Genomic DNA, 23642 nt, shown 5'->3' on the forward strand with positions numbered 1-23642 from the left:
AAATGGGCTTTTCCCCCCTTGTCAAGATATCTCATTAAAAAAAAAAGTGAAGCATCTATTTTCTAAGAAAAATGACTAAAGCCAGAGTTATTTTCTAGTTTAATAATTTTGCTAGAGGGCTTCCCTGGTGGCTCAGTTTGCTAGGCTATCAGTAATGCTGCTTGTATATTTCATGATGTACCTACTGAAATAATGTTCTATATTTCCTCAGAAAGAATAGAACATGTTTTGCATGTCAGTACTATTATTCTCATAAATATACTCTGTTAAATCCATGAGAGTTTACACAGTAATCTCCAGCCTTACTCAAGTTTTGTACTGTTAAAAATTTTTGAACTTCATCTGTTTTTTCCAGTTTTCTTTACCTGGACCAGATTTCCTTTGGTGATTACAGAGAAGAGTGTTGACACAATAGCCTTTAAACTTCCCAGGCTTTGGGACTTCCCTGGTGGTCCAGTAGCTAACACACTGTACTCCCAATGCAGGGGGCCTGGGTTCAATCCCTGGTCAGGCTGGATCTTACATATTGCAACTGGTGCAGTCAAATAAATAAATGAATAAAAAAAAAACTTCCCAAGTTTGCTTATTTATGAGCATTTCTGAGTCAGTGGGTCATGCTCTTAAGTGAACTATATATATATATATATATATATATATATTTTTTTTAGTGTTGATATAGAATCTGACATCCAGTAACAAAAGGTAATACAAACCATCACATTAAAACTGGACTTTATTACATTTTTTGGAACTTAGTTTGCTTATGGTTTGTAATTTCACATACACACAAAAATATATTATTTATATCAAAGAAGTTGAAACACATTGTATCCCAACAGACATCTGTCCATTTCAAATACTACAAACAAACATCTTTTACTAGGGAAACAATTCTTTTTGAAAGTTTACTAGAATTAATTTACAGCTTACCAATTACTAAAAAGGTGTGAGTTCCATTATGGTGTTGGAAACTTAAAACGAAAATTCAATTTATACACTACAGAAACAAAATTACATTATTAAATTAATAAGTTAATAAAGACACACATTTCACCTATGATAAAAATATTTATTTATAAATCATTATAGAATATAATAAAAGAAATGAAGTGAGGCCAGAAAATTGATTTTTGAAGGATTTTGAGACTATAAACTTATATTTTAATATTTTGTTCATATATAGCCAAGAGGAAGAGAGAAAGCCAACCTAGGGTCAGTCCAAAGTTTTGCAGGAGAAACATCAACCAGGGTCGCTGTGTTTGAACATGAGTCATTTCAGGAAGCTAAAAAAAGAATAAAAAACCAGAATAAGATCCAGATATATTCACTGCTGGGAAAAGTTTGGTGGGAAAACATGAGAGACTCTGTTATTCAGAACTTAATAACCTTTCCAATTCCCCAAACGGTTACAAAATGTTTAATACCCACTCTCACCAAAATTCTAAAACATCAGATAAATTGAACCATTAGAATGTAGTGACAAGGATCCTAGCAATGCCAGAAATCTTAAAATGACAGTTATCAACTGAAAGCAAATCTAATTCCAATTTTTATTTTTGGAAAATATTTAAATGTGAAATATATAATAGATGAAAGGAATTCTTTTTGATGGTCCTATTGGGTTTATGAAATTGCTAAATGCACTGGCTATTACAAAGCATATATTTGTTTCTTTTCAAAATGATGACTGAGATCTTCCTGACCTTTGGAACAATAAAGGCATCATTTCCTAAGGCTAGGTTTTATTCTCAAAGAGAGAAATAGCAACAGATTTATGTTTGTGAAATGCTGTAACGCCATTTAGAGGGAAACATTCACTCAACATCTGTGAGTCATTCCTCAATCTGTTCATCTCACGTTCTTTTGATTCCTCACCCTGAGAAGGTCAGAGTCACTGTCTCTCTTTCATGACAATCATTTCCATTGGAGCATAGCCTCAGGTCAACAGAGATTGGACACTGAACTCAACCCTGGCACTACAGACACTCAGCGCTGGATAATTCTCTGTTGTGGGGGTTCTCCTGTGTGTTGTAGGATGTTTAGCAGTGTCCCTGGTTTCTATCCACTATATGTCAGTTGTCCCTCTGCCCCTAGTCATGACAGCCAAGAATGTCTCCAGACCTTGTCAAATGTCCCCTTGGGGGTTCTCTCCTCTGGTTGAGAACTACTGGATTCGTACCTAGCAAAAGAAAGGTCAAACATATAAAATATGCAAGGGCTTTAAATTTATAGCAATGGAAAACAGATTGATGTCTTTTTTTCATGCCTGTATGGGAGCATCCTGGATGTTCTGTTTCAGTGTGTTTGAGATGGATATTTCTGTGTTCAAACTGGCAAAATATATGGAAGGAGGAGTAAAATTATTGCATCCTGCTATCTCACACCCCAACACAGAGCCATGGAATAAAAGACAAAGTGGGATCCAAACTGCTATCCTGAATGGACGGATGGATGAATGGACAGATGGATGGATGGATAGCCTTAAATTATGTAATATACATATGTGTCACATTCCTTTTCAGGTTCTTTTCCCTTAAAGTTTACTACAAAATATTAAGTAGGGTTCTGTGTGTATATCTTAATCCCAACCTCCTAATTTATCCTTCCCCCACACCCTTTGCCCTTCGGTAACTGTAAGTTTGTTTTCTATGTCTGTGAGTCTAGTCTCTTTCTGTTTTGTAAATAAATTCATTTGTATCATTTTCTCTAGATTTCACATATAAGCAATATAGGCTTATCCATATAGCAACATAAGCTATTTGTCTTTCTCTGTCTGACTGATTTCACTTATTATGGTAGTCTCTAGGTCCATCCGTGTTGCTGCAAATGGCACTCCTTGCTTTTTTAATTAAAACAATTTGCTCTGTGATAACTTGCCATCCATTCAGGGGTATGTACATTTATAAACCATACTGAAGGCAAATGTTGCAATATCCAGTAACAGATCTTTAATGACACCAATAAGAAGCCATTTTTCAGAATAAAGATGGAAATAGACAAAGAAGTGTGAACTTAGGATGGCCCAGGAGTGTGAACCTTAGGTGTAGAAGAAGGAAAGACACCATCTTAGTTTCAGAGGATGTTCCATAAACCATCCTTTATGTCAAGTCCTCCCTCATATAAAATTACTGCATGGGACATGATATTAGTATTTATCCACTTGCCTTCCTGATGTGCTTTAACATTCTCCATGAGCATTCACTTTTAAGCTTCAACTTGACTAGGGATACAATTATGTGGATGGAATCAAGTGTAAAACATTTATTTACTATCACTTGCTAAAATGTTCAGAAATCCTAATTAGCAGTTGACCATCATAACTACATCTCAGTTAATTAAGAGAACTTGTAGGGACCATTATCTGTAGACCAGTTACAGTCAATATGTGGGCTTCGTGCATATCAGGGAATTTTTTTCCTATGCCTGATTGAAATTTTTAAAAAGAACTTCACAGTGGTATGTTAAAGAGTTGCATCTTAAAGATTATTTTCCAGAAAATTACAACTACTTGACTGTCGTGTCTTGACATTCACTGATTAGACTCGGGGAACTTGCCAAGCATGGAGGTTAAAAACGAAGTTACTTTCTGCTTCAGGATTTCCAAATATCTGGCAAAAGTCTGAAGAACATTTCTCCTAGTACTATCTCTAGAAGGCAAGGCTGTTTTGCTATCATTTCTCTTTTTTTCTACTTTTTACTTCAATGATAACACATTCTATTCATCATTTCACCCCTCTAGTCTTCGGGTATGAATCAAGATCTGTAAAATTGTTCAATAACAGTTTAACTGCCCTGGAGGAAAAGGGGACTTTTCTTTTTTGAAAGCCAGGGAAAATGGTGGCATTTAAACTCTTCTTGGGTGTTTTTTAAAAAGAAAAAGCACAATATGTACTCTCAAAAATGAATTCCTATGGACTTTTATTTCCCTTCAAATTTGCTGACTGAAATGATTAAAAATATGGCTAGATTCAGAGCAAGTGAAATGCTGCAATCAGATGTGGTTTGAGCTTCAACATTTTAGGCTTGTATCTTTTGGAAAGACTTTCTGTAGAACTTGCTAGTATTTTGGTATGTACCCAAGAGATATTACGGTTCATATGTCATCCATAATAATCCAAAACAGTGCCAAGTACTGTCTCAAAAGCAAGCTTAACTAGGCTTTCTTACCAAACCATGTGGACATGGGAAGTGCAGACAGGCCAATCAAATTATGATCAAAGCTTCCATGTCAGGGTGAGAATCTCTTTAAAGTTTTAAAATTTGAAATTTTCATTGTTTGTCTGTTTCTATAGACTTACAAAGTTAGTCTGTTACAGCTTTTTTCCAGTGCATACCGTCTGCCTTATAAACAGAAGCAGTAACATGCTATCTTTTATGACAAAGGCCGTGTGATATCTATGTATTCTACTACATATTTTTATCACATGCAGTGACTAATTGGACTTTTTAGTGTTGGCATTTTTTTTCTAGCTACTTAGAAATGTATTGGGCCATAACAGAGGTGAATTTCAGATAGAAAGCTGGTCTTTGCAGGTGTTTGTATATCCTGTACAATAATGAGATGATCTGGCTTCTTGTCCTGGTTCTGACGTCACGTCTACGTGCCTTTGGATAAGTCATCATCCTTCCTGAGCCAGTGTTTCCTCATAACTGAAAGGCGTTAATCATTTTACCTCTTGCGGGATTTTGAGGAGTAAATAGGAGAGAAGGAAAGATATAAGTAAAGGTGTGATTAAAAAAAGGATGTAAATCAAAGTAGATGTTACATAAGACTTTCCTCTAGAGCATCCTGAGAGACCTTGAGGAAAAACAAGCTGCTAGAAAGTACTGCTGAATCGATGGGAAGTTATCACAGAGCCAATTATTTTAATTTTTTAAAAGAAAGGAATGCCATTTGCAGCAACATGGATGGACTTAGAAATTATCACATGAAGTGAAGTAATCCAGAGAAACAATCTAAAATAAATGGTGTAAATGAACTTATTTACAAAACAGAAATAGACTCAGATGTAGAAAACAAATGTATGATTACTAAAGGGGAAAGGAAGCATGGGGATAAATTAGGATTTGGGGATCAACATATACATACTACACATATAAAATATATAATCAACAAGGACCTACTGAATAGTACATGGAACTCTACTTAATATTTTGTAATAACCTGTAAGGAAAAGGATTCTGGAAAAATAAATATATGTAACATAATTTAAGGCTATCCATCCATCCAGGATAACAGTTTTGGATTCACCTTTGTCTTTTATTTTGCTGCTCTGTACTGGGATGTGAGATAGCAGGTTGCAATAATCTTAATCCTCCTTCTATCTAGTTTGCTGGTTAAAACAAAGAAATATCCATTTCAAGTACATCCAAATAGAACGTCCAGGATGCTCCCATAGAGGCATGAAAAAATACATCAGCCTATTTTCTGTTGCCATAAATCTAAAGCCCTTGCATATGTTGTATGTTCGACCTTTCTCTTGCCGGATACAAGAATCCAGTAGTTCTCAACCAGAGGAGAGAACCCCCAAGGGGACATTTGACAAGGTCTGGAGACATTCTTGGCTGTCATGACTAGGGGCAGAGGGACAACTGACATCTAGTGGATAGAAACCAGGGACACTGCTAAACATCCTACAACACACAGGAGAACCCCCCAACAGAGAGTTATCCAGCGCCGAGTCTCAGTAGCGCCAAAGTTGCGTTCAATGTCCCATTCATGTTGACTTGAGCCTGTGCTTCAGTAGAAATGACTGTAGTGAAAGAGAGACAGTGACTCTGACCTTCTCAGGGTGAGGGATTTGAAAGAATGTGAGACAAACTATGAAAATGAAAATACAATGTATCAAAACTAGTGGTATTCAGTGAACACAGTAAATAGAGGGTAATTGACAGGATCAAATGCATATATTGGGGGAAAATATATAAAAGCAATAATCTAAGCTCCCAATTCAGGAAACTAGAAGAAAACTAGCAAATTAAATCCCAAATAAGGAAAAAAAAAAAAAGAAATAATAAAAACTAGAGTAGAAATCAGTAAAATTGAAAATAGGAAATCAATAGAGAAAAATCAACAAAAACAAAAGTTGATTTTATGAAAAGAACAATAAATTAGACAAGTCTCTTCCAGGCTAACTAAGAAACAAAGACAGAAGACACAAATTACTAATATCAGAATTGAAAGAGGGATATCACTTAAAAAATCCATGGATAATAAAGGAATATTATGAATAACTTTATGCCCACAAATTTGATAACCTAGATGAAATGTATAAATTCCTTGAAAGATGCAATCTGCCAAAACTAACACAAGAAAAAAATAGACCACCTGAATAGGTCTATTTCTTTTATTAAAGAAATGGAATCAATAATTAATAATTTTCCAGAGCACCAGACCCAGATGTGTTCACTGGTCAATTCTATCAAACAATTAATGAAGAAATTATGTCAGTTTTCTATAGTCTCTTCCAAAAGAAAGAAGCTGAGTAAATAATTTCTAATTCATTCTAAGAGATCAGTATTGTCTGATCAGTATACCAAAAACCAGACATATATGATAAGAAAACTATAGGTCAATATTTCTCATGAACAGAGATATAAAGATCCTCAACAAAATATTAACAGATCAAATCTAACAATGTATAAGAAAAATTATATGCCACAAAAAAGTGGGATTTATCCTAGGCATCCAAGGCTGGTTTAACATTCAAAAAATCAATTAATGTAATCTATATTCCAATATCTGTCTAGTTAAAGCTGTGGTTTTTCCAGTAGTCATGTATGGATGTGAGAGTTGGATCATAAAGCTGAGCACCAAAGAATTGATGCTTTTGAACGTGGTGTCGGAGAAGACTCTTGAGAGTCCCTTGGACTGCAAGGAGATCCAACCAGTCAATCCTAACAGAAATCAGTCCTAAATATTCATTGAAAGGACTGATGCTGAAGCTGAAATTCCAATAGTTCGGCCACCTGATGTGAAGAACTGCCTCATTTGAAAAGACTCTGATGCTGGGAAAGATTGAAGGCGGGAGGAGAAAGGGATGACCAAGGATGAGATGGTTGAATGGCATCATCAACTCAATGGACATGAGTTTGAGCAAGTTCTGGGATTTGGTGATGGACAGGGAAGCCTGTCATCCTGTAGTCCATGGGATCTCAAAGAGTCAGATATGACTGAGGAACTGAACTGAACTGACATTTCAATATCAACAGGCTAAAGAAAAATCACATGATCATATCTATAGATGCATAAAAAGCATTGACAAAATCCAACACCTATTCATGATAAAATAAAAACTCCCAGCAAATTAGGAATAGAGAGGAGCTTCCTCAAATTCATAATTAGCATCTTAAAAAGCCTGCAGCTAACATCATACTCAGTGGTAAGAAACTGAAGGCTTTCCTGCTAAGATCAGGCACAAAACAAGGATATCCCCTTCCACCTCTGTTTTTCAACATCATATTGAAGTCCTAGCAAATGCAGTAAGAGAAGAAAAGGAAATAAAAGTTACACAGATTGGGAAAAAAGAGATAAAACTCCGTTTATTTGTACTTGACACGATTGTCTATGTAGTAAAGCCAAAACAACAAAGCTCACAGAACTAATAAACGCTTATATCAAGGTTGCAGAATAGAAGGTTAATATACAAAAGTCAATTGCTTTTCTATTTACCAGGAATGAACAGGTGGATTTTGAATTAAAAACATCATTTATATTAGAACCCCAAAATGAAACACTTAGATATAACTCTAACATAATATATAAAACATCTATTTGAGGAAAACTATAAAACTCAAAGATGTCAAGGAAAAAGAATAAATAGAGAGATATTCCATGTTTATGGATAGGAAAATTCAATATTGTCAAGATGTCAGTTCTCTACAACTTGATCTATAGATTGAATGCAATTCCTATCAAAATAAAAAACCCAGCAACTTATTTTGTGGATATTGACAATCTGATTCTAAAGCTTATATGGAGAGGCAGACGACACAGAATGTCCAACACAATCCTGAAGGAGAATAATAGAGTTGGAGAATTTGATACTACCCAGCTTCAAGACTTACAATAAAGCTATAGTAATTAAGACAGTGTGGTATTGGCAAAGGAAAAGATAAACAGATCAGTGGAACAGAGTAGAGCTCCCAGAAATAGACCCACATAAATACAGTCAACTGATCTCTGACAGATGAGCAAAAGTAATAAAGCAAAGATAGTCTTCCCAATAAATCGTGTTGGAACTATTGGACATGCACAAGCAAAAATAAAAAAGAATCTATACACAAAATTTTCATAAAAATTAAGATGAATCACAGATTTCAATGAAAAACATGAAATTATAAAACTATACAGGTAAAACCCAGATGACCTTGGGTATGGTGATGCCTTTTTAGATCCACATCAAAGACATGAAAGAACTGATTGACAAGCTGAACGTCATTAAAATGAAAAACTTCTGAGTTCCCTGGTGCTCAAATGGTTAGGATTCCAGGCTTTCACTGCCCTGGCCCAGGGTCAATCCCTGGTTGGGAACTGATATCCTGCAAGCCACATAGTGTGGCCAAAAAGAAAAAATTAAAACTTCTGGTCTGCAAAAGATAACATCAAGAGAATGAAAATATAAGCCAGAGACTGGGAAAAAATATTTGCAAAAGACTCACCTAATAAAAGACTGTTTAAAATATGCAAAGAACTCTTAGAACTTAATTCAATGCAAAGAAAACAAACAACCCAATATTTTAAATGAGTAAAAGAACTGAAAAGACGGCAAATAAGCACATGAAAAGATGTTCAACATCATATGGTTTTAGGGAATCTCAGATTACACTGGCAGTGAGACACGTGAGATACGTGAGATACCACTACCTACCTACTAGAATGGCCAAAATCCAAAACACTGACAACAGCAAATATTGGCAAGGATCTGGAGCAACAGGAACTCTCATTCATTGCTGGTGGGAATGCAAAATGACCCCACCACTTTGGAAAACATTTGGCAGATGTTTTGCAAAACTAAACATACTCTAGAAATTGCGCTCCTTGGTTCAGTTCAGTTCAGTTCAGTCGCTCAGTCGTGTCAGACTCTTTGTGACCCCATGAATCACAGCACGCCAGGCCTCCCTGTCCATCACCAACTCCCGGAGTTCACTCAGACTCACGTCCATCGAGTCAGTGATGCCATCCAGCCATCTCATCCTCTGTCGTCCCCTTTTCCTCCTGCCCCCAATCCCTCCCAGCATCAGAGTCTTTTACCAAGGCACTCTTGGTATTCACCCCAAAACACTGGAAAATTATGTTAACAGAAAAACTTGCACATGGAAGTTTACAGTGGCTTTACTCATAATTTCCAAAACTTGGAAGTAACCAAGGTGTCCTTTACTAGGTAAATGGATAGATAAACTATGGTACATCCATACAACTGAATATTATTTAATGCTAAAAATCTGAGCTATCAAGACGTGGGGAAAATGCAAATGCCTATTACTAAGTGAAAGAAGCTAGTCTGAAAAGGCACCATAGTATAATAATTTCAACTATATGACATTCTGGAAAAGTCATACTATGAAAACAATAAAAAGATTAGTCATTGCCAGGAATCACCGAGGATACACACCAAGGATTTTTAGGGCATCAAAACTATTCTGTATGATACTACAGTGAAGGAATATATGTCATCTGTCAGAATCCATAGAATGTACAACAGCAAACATTGTAAACCCTCATGTAAATAGGGACTTTGGGTGATAATGATTTATCAGTGTAGTTTCATTAGTTGTCACAAACATAACTGGTATGTGACGTTCATAGTAGGGGAAGGTACATATGTGTGGGGGTCAGATGTCATGTGGGAATTTTCTTTATTTTCTACTCAACTTTGCTAAGAACTTGTAACTGCTCTAAAGCAATGTTTTTTAATTAAAAAAAAAGCATTTCCTAGGATTCCTAAAAATCAAAATCCAAAATCCATTTTAACTAAAAACATTATATTTTAAGCACTCCATATGGATATATATGTGACATATGGATATAGCCATATATAGTGACATATGGATATAGCCACCATTGTAGAAAATGTAGACAAAATTTTTTTTATTATCTATGCCTGGTATAAATGAAACACTCATACCTTGGCCTATAGGCTTATTGGGAGAAAAATCACAATGATTATGGATCTTTTGGTATTGATTATGAATCTAATGATATTTCTCCTGTTCCACCTAAACATTCCTGTTTTCTACAAGTAGACAGAGTAAAAACAAGGGGGGTAAGGAAAAAAATGAAGCATATTTTGAGTTGCTTGAAAAGCCTTTGACTGTGTGTACCACAACAAACTCTGGAAAATTCTGAAAGAGATGGGAATACCAGACCACCTGACCTGCCTCTTGAGAAATCTATATGCAGGTCAGGAAGCAACAGTTAGAACTGGACATGGAACAATAGACTGGTTCCAAATTGGGAAAGGAGTACATCAAGGCTGTATATTGTCACCCTGCTTATTTAACTTATATGCAGAGAACATCATGAGAAACGCTGGACTGGAAGAAGCACAAGCTGGAATTGAGATTGCTGGGAGAAATATCAATAACCTCAGATATGCAGATGATACCACCCTTATAGCAGAAAGCAAAGAAGAACTAAAGAGCCTCTTGATGAAAGTGAAAGAGGAGACTGAAAAAGTTGGCTTAAAGCTCAACATTCAGATAATGAAGATCATGGCATCTGGTCCCATCACTTCATGGCAAATAGATGGGGAAACAATGGAAACAGTGAACGACTTTATTTTGGGGGGCTCCAAAATCACTGCAGATGGTGACTGCAGCCATGAAATTAAAAGACGCTTACTCCTTGGAAGGAAAGTTATGACCAACTTAGAAATCATATTAAAAAGCAGAGACATTACTTTGCAAACAAAGGTCCATCTAGTCAAAGCTATGGTTTTTCCAGTAGTTGTGTATGAGTGTGAGAGTTGGACTATAAAGAAAGCTGAACGCTGAAGAATTAATGCTTTTGAACTCTGGTGTTGGAGAAGACTCTTGAGAGTCCCTTGGACTTCAACGAGATCAAACCAGTCCATCCTAAAGGAAATCGATCCTGAATATTCATTGGAAGGACTGATGCTGAAGCTGAAACTCCAATACTTTGGCCACCTGATGTGAAAAACTGACTCATTTGAAAAGACCCTGATGCTGGGAAAGACTGAAGGCAGGAGGACAAGGGGATGACAGAGGATGAGATGGCTGGATGGCATCACTGACTCAATGGACATGAGTTTGAATAAACTCCGGGAGTTGACGATGGATAGGGAGGCCTGGCGTGCTGCATGGGGTCGCAAAGAGTCAGACATGACTGAGTGACTGAACTGAATTGATTTTGAGTTACTGAATTGTTTGGTGGCTAAGGACAAAGTAGATAGTGCCATATAGAAGTGTTTCATTTATATTCATGACAGGAAGATTTTTTCCCAAGTCTTTTCCATATTCTCATAACACTGAAACACCTAGATTTTCTTTTTCTTTTTCCAAATGATCATCACTGCTATGAAGAGCCACTGGAGTACACAGATGTTGTTTCTATGTTCTGTCATATGTTGTCAAACACATGAGAAAAAAATTAACTTTAGAATATTCACTCATCCACATATTTACAACGTTAACTTTCAGTTAGTTTTTCTCTTGACTTTTAAAGGGTCATTTGATGATTATTTATCAGTGACCTGTTGTCTAAGAAATAATTAACAAAGAGACATGTAGGAGTCCTGTTAAATAGGTAGGTAGATTTATTACAGTTAATGACACTCAAAAGTTCATCCAGTGTTTATAAAACCTAACCACTTAGTCTGTATAATTTTTTATGTCTCCAAGAAAATTTTCTGAACCTGTCATCCATGAGATCACAATTTGCTGAAAATCTGGTAAAGCAGAAAAACTGTTTGGCCTTCGCCACCCCAAGAAAGAGATGGACTGAATTTTATCTGTCTTTCTTCTCCCATGTGTTGGCTGGCCAACTTACTTGTGTTAATAAGTGTTCTACCACAGACACAATCACATAAACTTTTTGCTTTTCTTCCAGACTGTTGACAACATACATAGGCTGACTCTTTATAACAGTGATCATCTCATGCATTCAGTAAATTTAGATGAAATGTAAACGACCTACGTTATTCTTGATGAGTAAGCAAGATTGCATTGCACATTCACTATCACAAACTTTATAAAAACACCAGGGAAATTGCTCTAGTGAATTAAAAAAATCACCTGAGGATCAAATATATTATTCAGTTCTCAATAAGAATTTAGGAAAGCAAGCCAAGTATCCACTGATAGATAAATGGATAAACAAAATCTGATATACATATAATAGAATATTATTCAGCCTTAAAAAGGAAGGAAGCTCTGACAAACACTATGACATGAATGAGCCCTCAAGTTATTATGTGAAGTGAAACAAGCCAGTCACAAAAGGACAAATACTGCATGATTCTACAAATGTGGGAGAAGGCAATGGCAACCCACTCCAATACTCTTGTCTGGAAAATCCCATGGACAGAGGAGCCTGGTGGGCTGCAGTCCATGGGGTCACTACAAGTCGGACACGACTGAGCGACTTCACTTTCATGCATTGGAGAAGGAAATGGCAACCTGCTCCAGTGTTCTTGCCCGGAGAATCCCAGGGACGGGGGAGCCTGGTGGGCTGCTGTCTATGGGTTCGCACAGAGTGGGACACGACTGAAGTGACTTAACAGCAGCAGCAGCAGCTACAAATGTGAGGTACCTGTAATAGTTAAATTCATAGAGAAGAAAGTAGAATGATGGTTACCAGGAGCTGAGGGTAGGTATATTATTGTTTAATGAGTACACAGTTTCAGTTTGAAAAGATAAAAAATGTTCTGGAGATGGATGGTAGTTGTTGCACAACAATGAGTGTACTTAATGCTACTGAACTGTACACCTAGAAATGGTACATTTTTTGTTATTAATAGTTTACCACAATAAACACACATGTACTCACTCACTCCAAGGTTTCAAAAACTTTGCTTTAATTCTTTAGCTCTTTGTTACAGAGTCACTAAGTCATGTCTGATTCTTTGTGACTCCATGAACTGCAGCACACCAGGCTTCCCTGTCCTTCACTATCTCCTTTATTCATTGTAATACTATCACAAGTAAGAAAATATACAATAGGAATAATTATCAAATACTAAAGATTCATTGCATTCACTTTGTATTGAGAAACATTAAATTGTGGGTTATGTTTAGATGATTCTAGGTACTGTGTTATACTGCAGTACTACAGCAGGGCTCAGTCCTGTTGACTCTTTGCGACTGCATGGACTCTAGCCCGCCAGACTCCTCTGTCCATGGTATTTCTCAGGCAAGAATATTGAAGTGGGTTGCCATTCCTTTCTCCAAGGGATCTTCCCAACTCAGAGATCAAACCCAGGTTTCCTTTGTCTCTTGCATTGCAGGCAGATTCTTTAGCCACTAAGCCATTAACCAACTTTCAATACTGGAGTGGACTGCCATTCCCTTCTCCAGAGAATCTTCCCAACCCAGGGATCAAACTCTGGTCTCCTGTATCGCAGGCAGATTCTTTACCATTTGAGCTACAGGGAAGTCCTGGCTCAGATGGTAAAGCGTCTGTCTACAATGTGGGAGACCTAGGTCATCACCCCTGAATGTGATGACATAAGGAGGGGGGGCCTTTAGGAGGTGATTAGGATTCGATGAGACCATGAGGACAGAGCCCACGGGAATAGAATTAGTACCTATAACACAAATCACTATGTTGGCAAAACAATATCCTGAAATTGGGAGATGTGTTCCCACTGACACAAGTACTATTTTGAATTTTTGTTGATGTTGTTCAGCTGCCAACTCATGTCCGACTCTTTGCAACCCCATGGACTATAGTACATCAGACTCTTCTGTCCTCCACTAGCTCCCGGAGTTTGCTCAAATTCATGTCCATTGAGTTGGTGATGCTAACTAACTATCTCATCCTCTGCCACTACCTTCTCCTTTTACCTTCCATCTTCCCCAGCATCAGTGTCTTTTCCAACCAGTTAGTGCTTCACATAAGGTGGTCAAAGTACTGGGTTTTCAGCTTTAGCAACAGTCCTTCCAATGAATATTCAGGGTTGATTTCCTTTAAGACTGGTTTCCTTTAAGATTGGTTTGATCTCCTTGAAATCTAAGGGACTCTCAAGATTCTTCTCCATCACCACAATTTGAAAGCATCAATTCTTCGGTGCTCTTCATTATGGTTTAACTCTCATATCCACACATGACTACTGGAAAAATTATAGCTTTGACCATACGGACCTTTGTCAGCAAAGTGATGTCTCTGCTTTTTAATACACTGTCTAGTTTTGTCACAGATATCCTTTCAGTTCAGTTCAGTCACTCAGTCATGTCCAACTCTTTGTGACCCCATGGACTGCAGCACAGGAGGCCTCCCTGTCCATCGCCAACTCACAGAGCTTACTCAAACTCATGTCCATTGCGTCAGTGATGCCATCCAACCATCTCATCCTCTGTCATCCCCTTCTCCTCCTGCCTTTAATCATTTCCAGCATCAGGGTCTTTTCCATTGAGTCAGTTCTTTGCATCAGGTGGCCAAAGTATTGGAGTTTCAGCTTTAGCATCAGACCTTCCAATGAATAGTCAGGACTGATTCCTTTAGGATGGACTGGTTTGATCTCCTTGCAGCCCAAGGGACTCCCAAGAATCTTCTCCAACACCACAGTTAAAAGCATGGAGCTTTGGTGCTCAGCTTTCTTTATTGTCTAACTCTCACATCCATACATGACTACTGGAAAAACCATAGCTTTGACTAGAAGGACCTTTGTTGGCAAAGTAATGTCTCTGCTTTTTAATATGCTTTCTAGGTTGGTCATAACTTTTCTTCCATGGAGGAAGCATCTTTTAATTTCATGGCTGCAGTCACCATCTGCAGCCATCAGCTTTCAGCTTTCCTTTAGGTTTTTTTAAATTAATAGCTATGTTTGTAAAACAACTGAATACAGTAGTTTTAATTTTCCTTATCAAGCAAGAAAGCAAGAGCCACAGTTCTCAGTGTGTCTGAGATCACCAAACAGGAAGCTTAAAAGGTTATTTTGAAAAATTCAGCATTAGATATTTTATTTGTTAAATATTCAAATACAATATTATAGGTTTCTACCTTCTCAATGGTATCCCAAGGGAATTCAAGAAGCCATTTGCAATAGAAGATAAGTGAAAATTTCTCTTTTGAAAACTGAGTTATAAGACAAATATCCTATCACTGTCAGACATAATTCAGAGACACAAAGATGTTACCTGCTTTTAACTTGCATTAAAAAATTCACTTATCCATTTTTTTTTTTGTTAGGGAAAGCGGTTGAGTTAGATAAACTCTGAATTATACAGCTCAGTAAAGACAGTCATCAGCCAGCTGTAGCATTTTCTTAAAAAAATGGGTTTCTTTAGAAGATACATATGTTTGTGTGTGCACACATGGTTTGAGAAACTATCAAGAAGAAAAGAAACATGCAGAGCAAAAAATACAAACATTTCTGGTGGTCACTTTTTAAAAATTATAAAGCTCAGCATTCATCAAAGTTTAGTCTATTAATAATTTCCTCAGTAGAAAATATCTAAGGGTAGAGTTTGACTGATTTTTACAGAAAGAGAATGTAAATCTTTCAAAACTGTTGGTAAGAATGATTCATACTTCTTGCTTTGTGAAGAAATCATTGTGAATGTTAAATTATATTCATTGTGCTGCCTAAAAAGGCTTTTCAATGCTTGTCATGGATTTAAAGGATGGCAGTTACACTCATTGATTTCAAGTACAGTATTTGTTGAAAGCAAATGTGCATATCAAGATAATTCTATGTCTTTTCAAACAAAATATCTGTTTTTTATGGATGGATATTATTTAAAGGGCGTTACATCTGGCTATTGCAAACTTCAAAGTGAGAATAACTTACTAGTTTTCTGGATAAAGGACTCATCTACTAGTGCCAACTTGGTGGTGATGGATTACTGATTGAATTGCACTGGATTTATTTAAATTCCCCTGACAAAGGAAGACTCAATTAAATGCAATAAATTGGAAGATAAAGAATGGGGAGCAGGGAATAGGATCAACAACCCCAAAGCGTAGGAAGAGCTTAATATTACTGTTGTTTTTTTAGTCCCTAAGTCATGTCCAACTCTTTATAGACCCCATGGACTGTAGCCCACCAGGCTGCTCTGTCCATGGCATTTTCTAGGCAAGAATACTGGAGTGGGTTGCCATTTCCTTCTCCAGGGGATCTTCCTGACTCAGGGATCAATGCAGATCAATGCAATGCAGATAGCTTCTTTACCGATGAGCCACAGGTCACCTGATTTTTAAAAAGATGCAAAACCTAGGTAGGATGGTAGCTGTTTTGTCAGCCAATTTATGTTCTTTTTACTCAATTCACTCTCTCAAAGCTGTTATTATTCACTGAACTAAAATAACTGTAGAGAAGCCAGTGAATGTTCTTCCTCTGGATTACTAATAATCCTATTCTTTCAGTGGGTGTCATAGGTAGAGCTTATTTTTCTGTGTTTGGATACATTTTCAAAACAGAGGCTCTTAAGTTCAAATTCAAAATAGTCTTTACCATGCTTTGCAAACAAAGAAAATTATTTGGTAATTGGAAAATGCTCCAGGCAAAAGGATGGCTGGGATATTACTTGGAGGATGTTAATTCCCAGAAGAGGGTAGATAAGCCAATTGCTCTAAGTGATTCCTCTACAATCTTACTGTTTCCTCTCCCATTATTATGTAAGTAAAAAAGAAGTTTTAAAAAAAGATAAGAAAGAAAAAAAAAAAAAACCCAAAACCAAAAAAAACAGCTGTGGAGTGGAAGAGGAAGCAACTCAGAGATATACGTAGTAAGAAAGACTGGTGGAGGGAGAGGACTGGAAATAAGGTTTATTCTCAATTAACTCAACATGATGGGGACCTGTCTGGTGGTCCAGTGGTTAAGAATCCACTTTGCAATGCAGGGGATGTGGGTTTGATCCTTGGATGAGGAACTAAGCTCCCATAAACCTTGGAGCAACTAAGCCCAAGCACCACAACTAGACAACCCATATGTCACAGCCAGAGAGCACACATGACTCAGTGAAGACCCCAGGTACTGCAACTAAGAGCCATCACAGCTAAATAAAATAAATAAAAAGTCACCTTGATATACAGGGAGAGGGCACAGGAGTTTTGTTTTCTTTCATTTTAGCATGAATTTGGTAGGCACATCCTTCTCCTGAACCTCCTTCTCTGAGTTATATCTCCTCCACTATCAGCTTGGATGCTATTAACATATTGGATCCTGGGCAGCTGTCCAGTTATCTCCATTCTAGGGACATCTCCATCGTGATAGCCCCTTGAGATTTCTATGAGCTTATTGCTATGGAAACAGTTTTACAGGATTTAAAACCTTAGGAAATGCCTAAAGGTCTGCAACTTGTTTCAGATCCAAAATAAATCTCTCCCTGGCATAACCTACTTAATGCTCTTCAAAATGAATTAACTCATTCTTTAAATAAAAATCATATTGTTGAAAAATAAATTCTCTCTTATTCAAATCTGAAAAAAAATACTTTTGGGGCTTGTCTTTTCCTTCTGTTTGAGAGATTTTTTTAATTTTAGAGAGGGTAGCTATGAGAAGTTTTCCTGAATTTTTAGTTCTGGGAATTTTCATGGAAGGAATTTTCAGTTCTCATACAGAATGAGAAGCTCCTACACAGCTGCCTCTTGTTCCCAAGAGCATCTAAACCAAGGTTAGCAGCACAGGGATATATTAGCTTCCTACTTCTACTGTCAACAGATTACCACTAACCTGTTGGTTTAAAACACAAATTTAAAACACAAATTTATCTTACAGCTCTGTAACAGCAGAAATAGAGACATAGATATAGAGAACAAATTTATGGATGCCAAGGGGGAAAGGGGGTCAAGGTGAATTCAGAGATCGGGATTGACAATTACACACTATTGATACTATGTATAAAACAGGGCTTCCCAGGCGCTCAGTGGTAAAGAATCTGCCTGCCAATGCAGACGACACAGGAGACTCGGGTTCAATCTCTGGGTTGGACACAACAGAGCACATAAAATAGATAATATATAAGAACCTACTATATAGCTCAGGGAACTCTACTCAATGCTCTCTGGTGACCTGAATGGGAAGAAAATCCATGAAAGAGGGAATATATGTATATGTGTAGCTGATTCACTTTGCTGTACACAGAAACTAACACGACCTTGTAAAGCAACTATACGCCAGTAAAATCAATGTGTTTGGAACCAAGCAGATTACTGTGGTCTCCACTCCCTCCTCCCCCAAGTAAAAAGGCTCCTCCATGTTTCTCGTCTCTTGTTTGTAGAAAAGCTGATGTCTCCCAGCCCTTCCTGCGTCCCAAAAGAGCAGGTTCAAGCAATTAAGGATTAGGACAACGAAGTCACAGATTCAGTGTCTAATATACATTTCTGAGTTGTTTTACAGGTATTATAACTGCCACCAGAGGGGAAACGCCAACTGCATGATGACCAGACTGCAGCTGTGATATAAGCTGCTCCATCTTGAGCACAAATGAGTCTATGGTTAGCAGTATTCCAAGAACTGGCCTTAAGAGAATGGGATTAACACTACTGCTCATAACAATCTGTATTTTTGTGGGCATCAAAATAATTGCAGCTTGTTCTGCTCATATATGTAAATGGGCACCTAAAACTGTCAGCAAAGAGGTGCTTCAAACCCATGCCAACATCTTTCACATTAAGTCCTTGATGCCCTTACTCAGCATAAAACAGTTATAGGAGATGGCCCTTCATCCCTAATCCCATCTAAATGGAATGATATCTGACAGGGGAGACTTGTAAACAGTTCTTTGTGGAAATCACCCACAGCAGGAAACCTTCTTTCCCATCAATTTAGCAAAACTATATTGTAACTAACTTTTCAATCACGTGCCCCTGTGTTCTACTCATTTCCAGCTCAAGCACCCCTATCAGATCTTATGATCACACAATACCTTGCCTAACTCCTTGGTGCTTTCTGTAGATGAAAGAAATAGAAAAGAAGAATAAGTAATGAACAGATGACCAGATCTCTTCCCTTGTTCCCACTTCAGTAATCTCATGAACAAACTGTGTGAACACAATAGCATCTAAAGAAAGATCACCAGAAGCCGACAAGCCTGTATGCAGTGAGGGATGGTGATGACTCTGACCCCCTCAACTCAGTGATTAACTGTGTTGACTTCCTTTTTCCTTTAAAAACTTTCATGGCTAAGCAGAATCTTTGCAGATGGTGTTTGGGGGTACTGAGTCCACCATCTCCATAGATTACCAGCATTCTGATTAAAAGCAATTTTCCTTTCTACCAACAACTGTCTCTCAGGTATTGATTTTTGAGCAGCCAGACCTGAGGTTCAGTAACTTGTTGCTTAACTATTTTGGATTCTTCAGAGGAGAATCTGTCTCCTTGGCTTTTCCAGTTTCTAGAGGCTGCCTACATTCCTTGGCTCCTGGTCCCCTTCCTCCAGCCTCAAATTTAGCAACCTCATATCTCTCTGAATCTTTTTTCATCACATCTCTTTGACCACAACTGGGGAAGGCTTTCCACCTTTAAGAACTGGTGGTTAGATCTGGACCACCCAGATAATCCAGGGTAATTAAGACAAAATGTTATGTATGTTTTTTTTAAACTGTAAACCTTATTTTTTAAAAGCAAGATAGTTAACCCATGTCTAACACTGGAATATTTAGGAAATCAATCCTGAATACTTATTGAAAGGACTGAAGATGAAGTTGAAGCTCCAATATTTTGGCCACCTGATGAGAAGAGCTGATTCATTAGAAAAGACCTTGATGCTGGGAAAGATTGAAGGCAGGAGGAGACGAGGACAACAGAGGATGGAATGGTTGGATGGCCTCACCAACTCAATGGACATGAGTTTGAGCAAGCTCCCAGAGATGGTGAAAGACAGGGAAGCCTGGTGTGCTGCAGTTTATGGGGTCACAGAGAGTCGGACACGACTGAGCGACTAAACAACAACAACCCTGGCTAATTTGAATTAGTCTAACAACCTCAGATAGCACAGATGATACCACTCTAATGGCGGAAAATGAAGAGGAACTCAAGAACTTCTTGATGAAGGAGAAAGAGGACCATGAAGAAGCTGACTTGAAACTTAAACATTCAGAAAATTAAGATCATGGCATTTGGTCCCATCATTTCATGGCAAATGGGAGGGGGAAAGGTGGAAACAGTGACGAATTTTATTTTCTTGGGTACCAAAATCACTGAGGATAGTAACTAAAACCATGAAATTAGAAAGTGCTTGGTCCTTATAAGGAAAGCTAAGACAAACCTAGGCAGCATATTAAAAAGCAGAGACATCACTTAGCCAACAAAGGTCTGTGTAGTCAAAGCTATGGTATTTTTAGTAGTCATGAATGGATGTGAGAGTTGGACCATAAAGAAGGCTAAGTGCTGAAGAATTGATGCTTTCAAGTTGTGGTGCTGAAGAAGACTCTTAAGAGTCCCTTGGACTACAAGGAGATCAAACAAGTCAATCCTATAGGAAATAAACCCTGAATATTTGTTGGAAGGACTAATGCTTAAGCTCTAATACTTTGGCCACCTGTTGCAAAGAGCCAACTCATTGGAAAAGACTCTGATGTTGGGAAAGATTGAAAGCAGAAGGAGAAGGGGATGAGATGGTTATATAGCATCACCAACTCAATGGACATGAACTTGAGCAAATTCTGGGATATGGTGGAGGACAGAGGAGTCTGGCATGCTGCAGTCCCTGGGGTCACTAAGAGTTGGATATGACTTAGTGATTGAACAACAACAACAAAAGATTTGGCTATGAATTAATAATTACAATTGTCAGGAATTTTATTTTTAAATTTTAAGAAGCTAAAATTTTCTGAAAATTACATATTTTTGGTGTAGTATCTACACATTATAAGCCAAATAACATCAAGTCTGTTTTGAATCCTTGTACATATTTTTATGTAGTTATAACTATTGTATCATTTTCATCATCATTGTTATTAATGTGCAAAATGGAAATGAGCACTTGTGCACCATCTTTATGAGAAACTCTGGGCAATCTCCCCATCTCCAGGTTCTAAACCTTAATCACATCTGCATAGTCTCTTTTGACATGTGAGATAACATATTCACAAGCTTCCAAGATTAGGACATGTGTATCTTTGGGCAGCCATTATAATTATAAAGAACAAATCTCAGGAAACCTTTGTAGCAAAGATGGGAGTACGAAAAAGACAGCAAATCAACAGATCTCGTTATAAATAAGATTTATAGAAATTAGATAAACGAGATACATGGATGCTAACACATTAATCACAGACATTGCTGATTGTATCAGACATTTCTCTGTTACGTCACTTCAAATACTCTATCAAAGCCCCACCCCTTACTTTCTATATTCTATGCAAATAGTAAGCAGGAAAGCAGGTGTGACTGTATTGACATCAGGCAAAGGAGACTACAAGACAAGGAATTTACTAAACATAAAGAGGAATCATGGAGAAGGCAAAGGCACCCCACTCCAGTACTCTTGCCTGGAAAATCCCATGAATGGAGGAGCCTGGTAGGCTGCAGTCCATGGGGTCGCTAAGAGTCGGACACGACTGAGCGACTTCACTTTCACTTTTCACTTTCATGCATTGGAGAAAGAAATGGCAACCCACTCCAGTGTTCTTGCCTGGAGAACCCCAGGGACCGGGGAGCCTGGTGGGCTGCCGTCTCTGGGGTCGCACAGAGTCAAACACGACTGAAGTGACTTAGCAGCAGCAGCAACAAAGAGGAATCATTCATCATGATAAAATTATCAGTTCAATCATGAAGACATAACAGCCCTATATATGGATGCGTCTAGTAACAGAGCTTCAAGTACATGAAACACAATTGACAGAAGTAAGAAATAAACCCATAAATATTGGCCTGTATTCTAACTCCTTGCATAAAACAGAACTAGTGGAGAAAAAATTAATACAGAATTTGAAAATATGAATAATATCAACCAGCCTGACTTAATTGGCATTCACAGAAACCCACACCCAATAGCTGCTGCACTCATGTACTTTTTAAATGCATATGAGACCATTTACCAGGTTAGACCATACTCTGGGCCATAAAGCAAGTCTCAAAACATTTCAAAGGGCAAAATAATACAAAGTATATCTTCTGACTAACCAAGTATTAAAATAAATTTAACTATAAGACATGTTTTTAAATTACAAATATTGAGAAATGAGACAACATACTTCCATATAACACATGGGTCAAATAAGAAAAATTATGAGATGTTTAGAATGTTTAAAAACACTTCAAAATGATCTGCACTGGAAACAGAACATATGAAAATACACAAGAGAGGACCCCTGTGGTACAGTGGCTAAGACTCCATGTTCCCAATGGAGTTGATCCCTAGTCAGGGAACTAGAACCACAGGCTGCAACTGAAGATCCCACATGCCACAACTAAGACCTGGTGAAGTCAAATAAATAAATATTTGAAATGAAATAAAGTACATGAGATTCAGCAAAGCAGTGCTTCGAGGGAAATTTACAGCTTTCAATGCTTACACTAGAAAAGAAGAAAAGATTTAAAATCAGTGATACATCACTCCACCTCATAAAGCCAGAAATTGATCAGAAAATTAAATGCAAAGTGAGGAGAAGGGAGAAATAAGAGCAGAAACAATAGGGAAAATCATGAACAATGGTATACAATCACTGCCAGCTTTTCTGTTTGTAGAATTTGTGCTTCCTGTTCCTGAAAACTCTAGCACCATCAGATAACAGAGATCCTTATTCTTGAGGAGAATACACCAGGGAACACTTCCACTGAACTTGAAGTTACGACTACCATGTGGTCACTTGAGCACCTCATGCTGACTGATCAACTAATAGAGAAAAAGTTACTGTGCTGGTGGGAGCAATTGTCAGTGGTCACCACGTGGAGTCAGGGTGACCGCTACACAATGGAGGCAGCAAGGACTGTATCTAGAGACCTGAGAATTTCTTGGAGCCTCTCTTGGTGCTTCCATACCTGGTGACAATGGTGAAGAGGCAACCACAGGAACTATGGCCTGACAGAAACAAAGCAGATCCCTATACGGAAGCCCTGGGTGTCCCTACCGGGAAAGAAATCCGAATCAGCGGAAGAGCTGCCTGAAGGTGGGGAGAATCAAGATCGGGTGCTGGAAGAACAGAGACCATGAATATCAAATATTGCCTCAGGACTTCCCTGGTGGTCCAGTGGTTGACACTCCATGCTTTCAATGCAGGGGACGTGGGTTCAACCCCTGATTAGGGAAATAGGATCCCACACGTAGCATGTTGTCGTTTAATTGCTAAATCGTGTCTGACTCTTTATGATCCCATGGACTGTAGCCCAACAGGCTCCTCTGTCCATGGGATTTCCTAGGCAAGAATACTGGAGTGGGTTGCTATTTCCTTCTCCAGGGGATCTTCCTGACCCTGGGATAGAACCCTTGACTCCTGCATTGGCAGGCAGATTCTTTACCTCAACACTGAGCCAATAAGGAAGCCCCCACATGCCATGTGGCATAGCCTAAAAATA

General features: G+C 37.9%; 1 protein-coding gene across 1 annotated transcript in view; it reads right to left on the bottom strand.

Moving 5' to 3' along the window:
* Positions 1-844: 844 nt before the first annotated feature.
* The window catches only part of SLC39A12 (solute carrier family 39 member 12), an 82412-nt gene continuing 59614 nt past the window's right edge, over positions 845-23642 (bottom strand). The window contains exon 11 of the mRNA XM_005891923.3: positions 845-1283. Coding sequence (XP_005891985.1) covers positions 1155-1283 — 129 coding nt within the window. The 3' untranslated portion in view covers positions 845-1154. The remainder of the gene's footprint in view (positions 1284-23642) is intronic.

The sequence above is a fragment of the Bos mutus genome, chromosome 13 (assembly GCF_027580195.1).
Source record: "Bos mutus isolate GX-2022 chromosome 13, NWIPB_WYAK_1.1, whole genome shotgun sequence".
NCBI lineage: Eukaryota > Metazoa > Chordata > Mammalia > Artiodactyla > Bovidae > Bos > Bos mutus.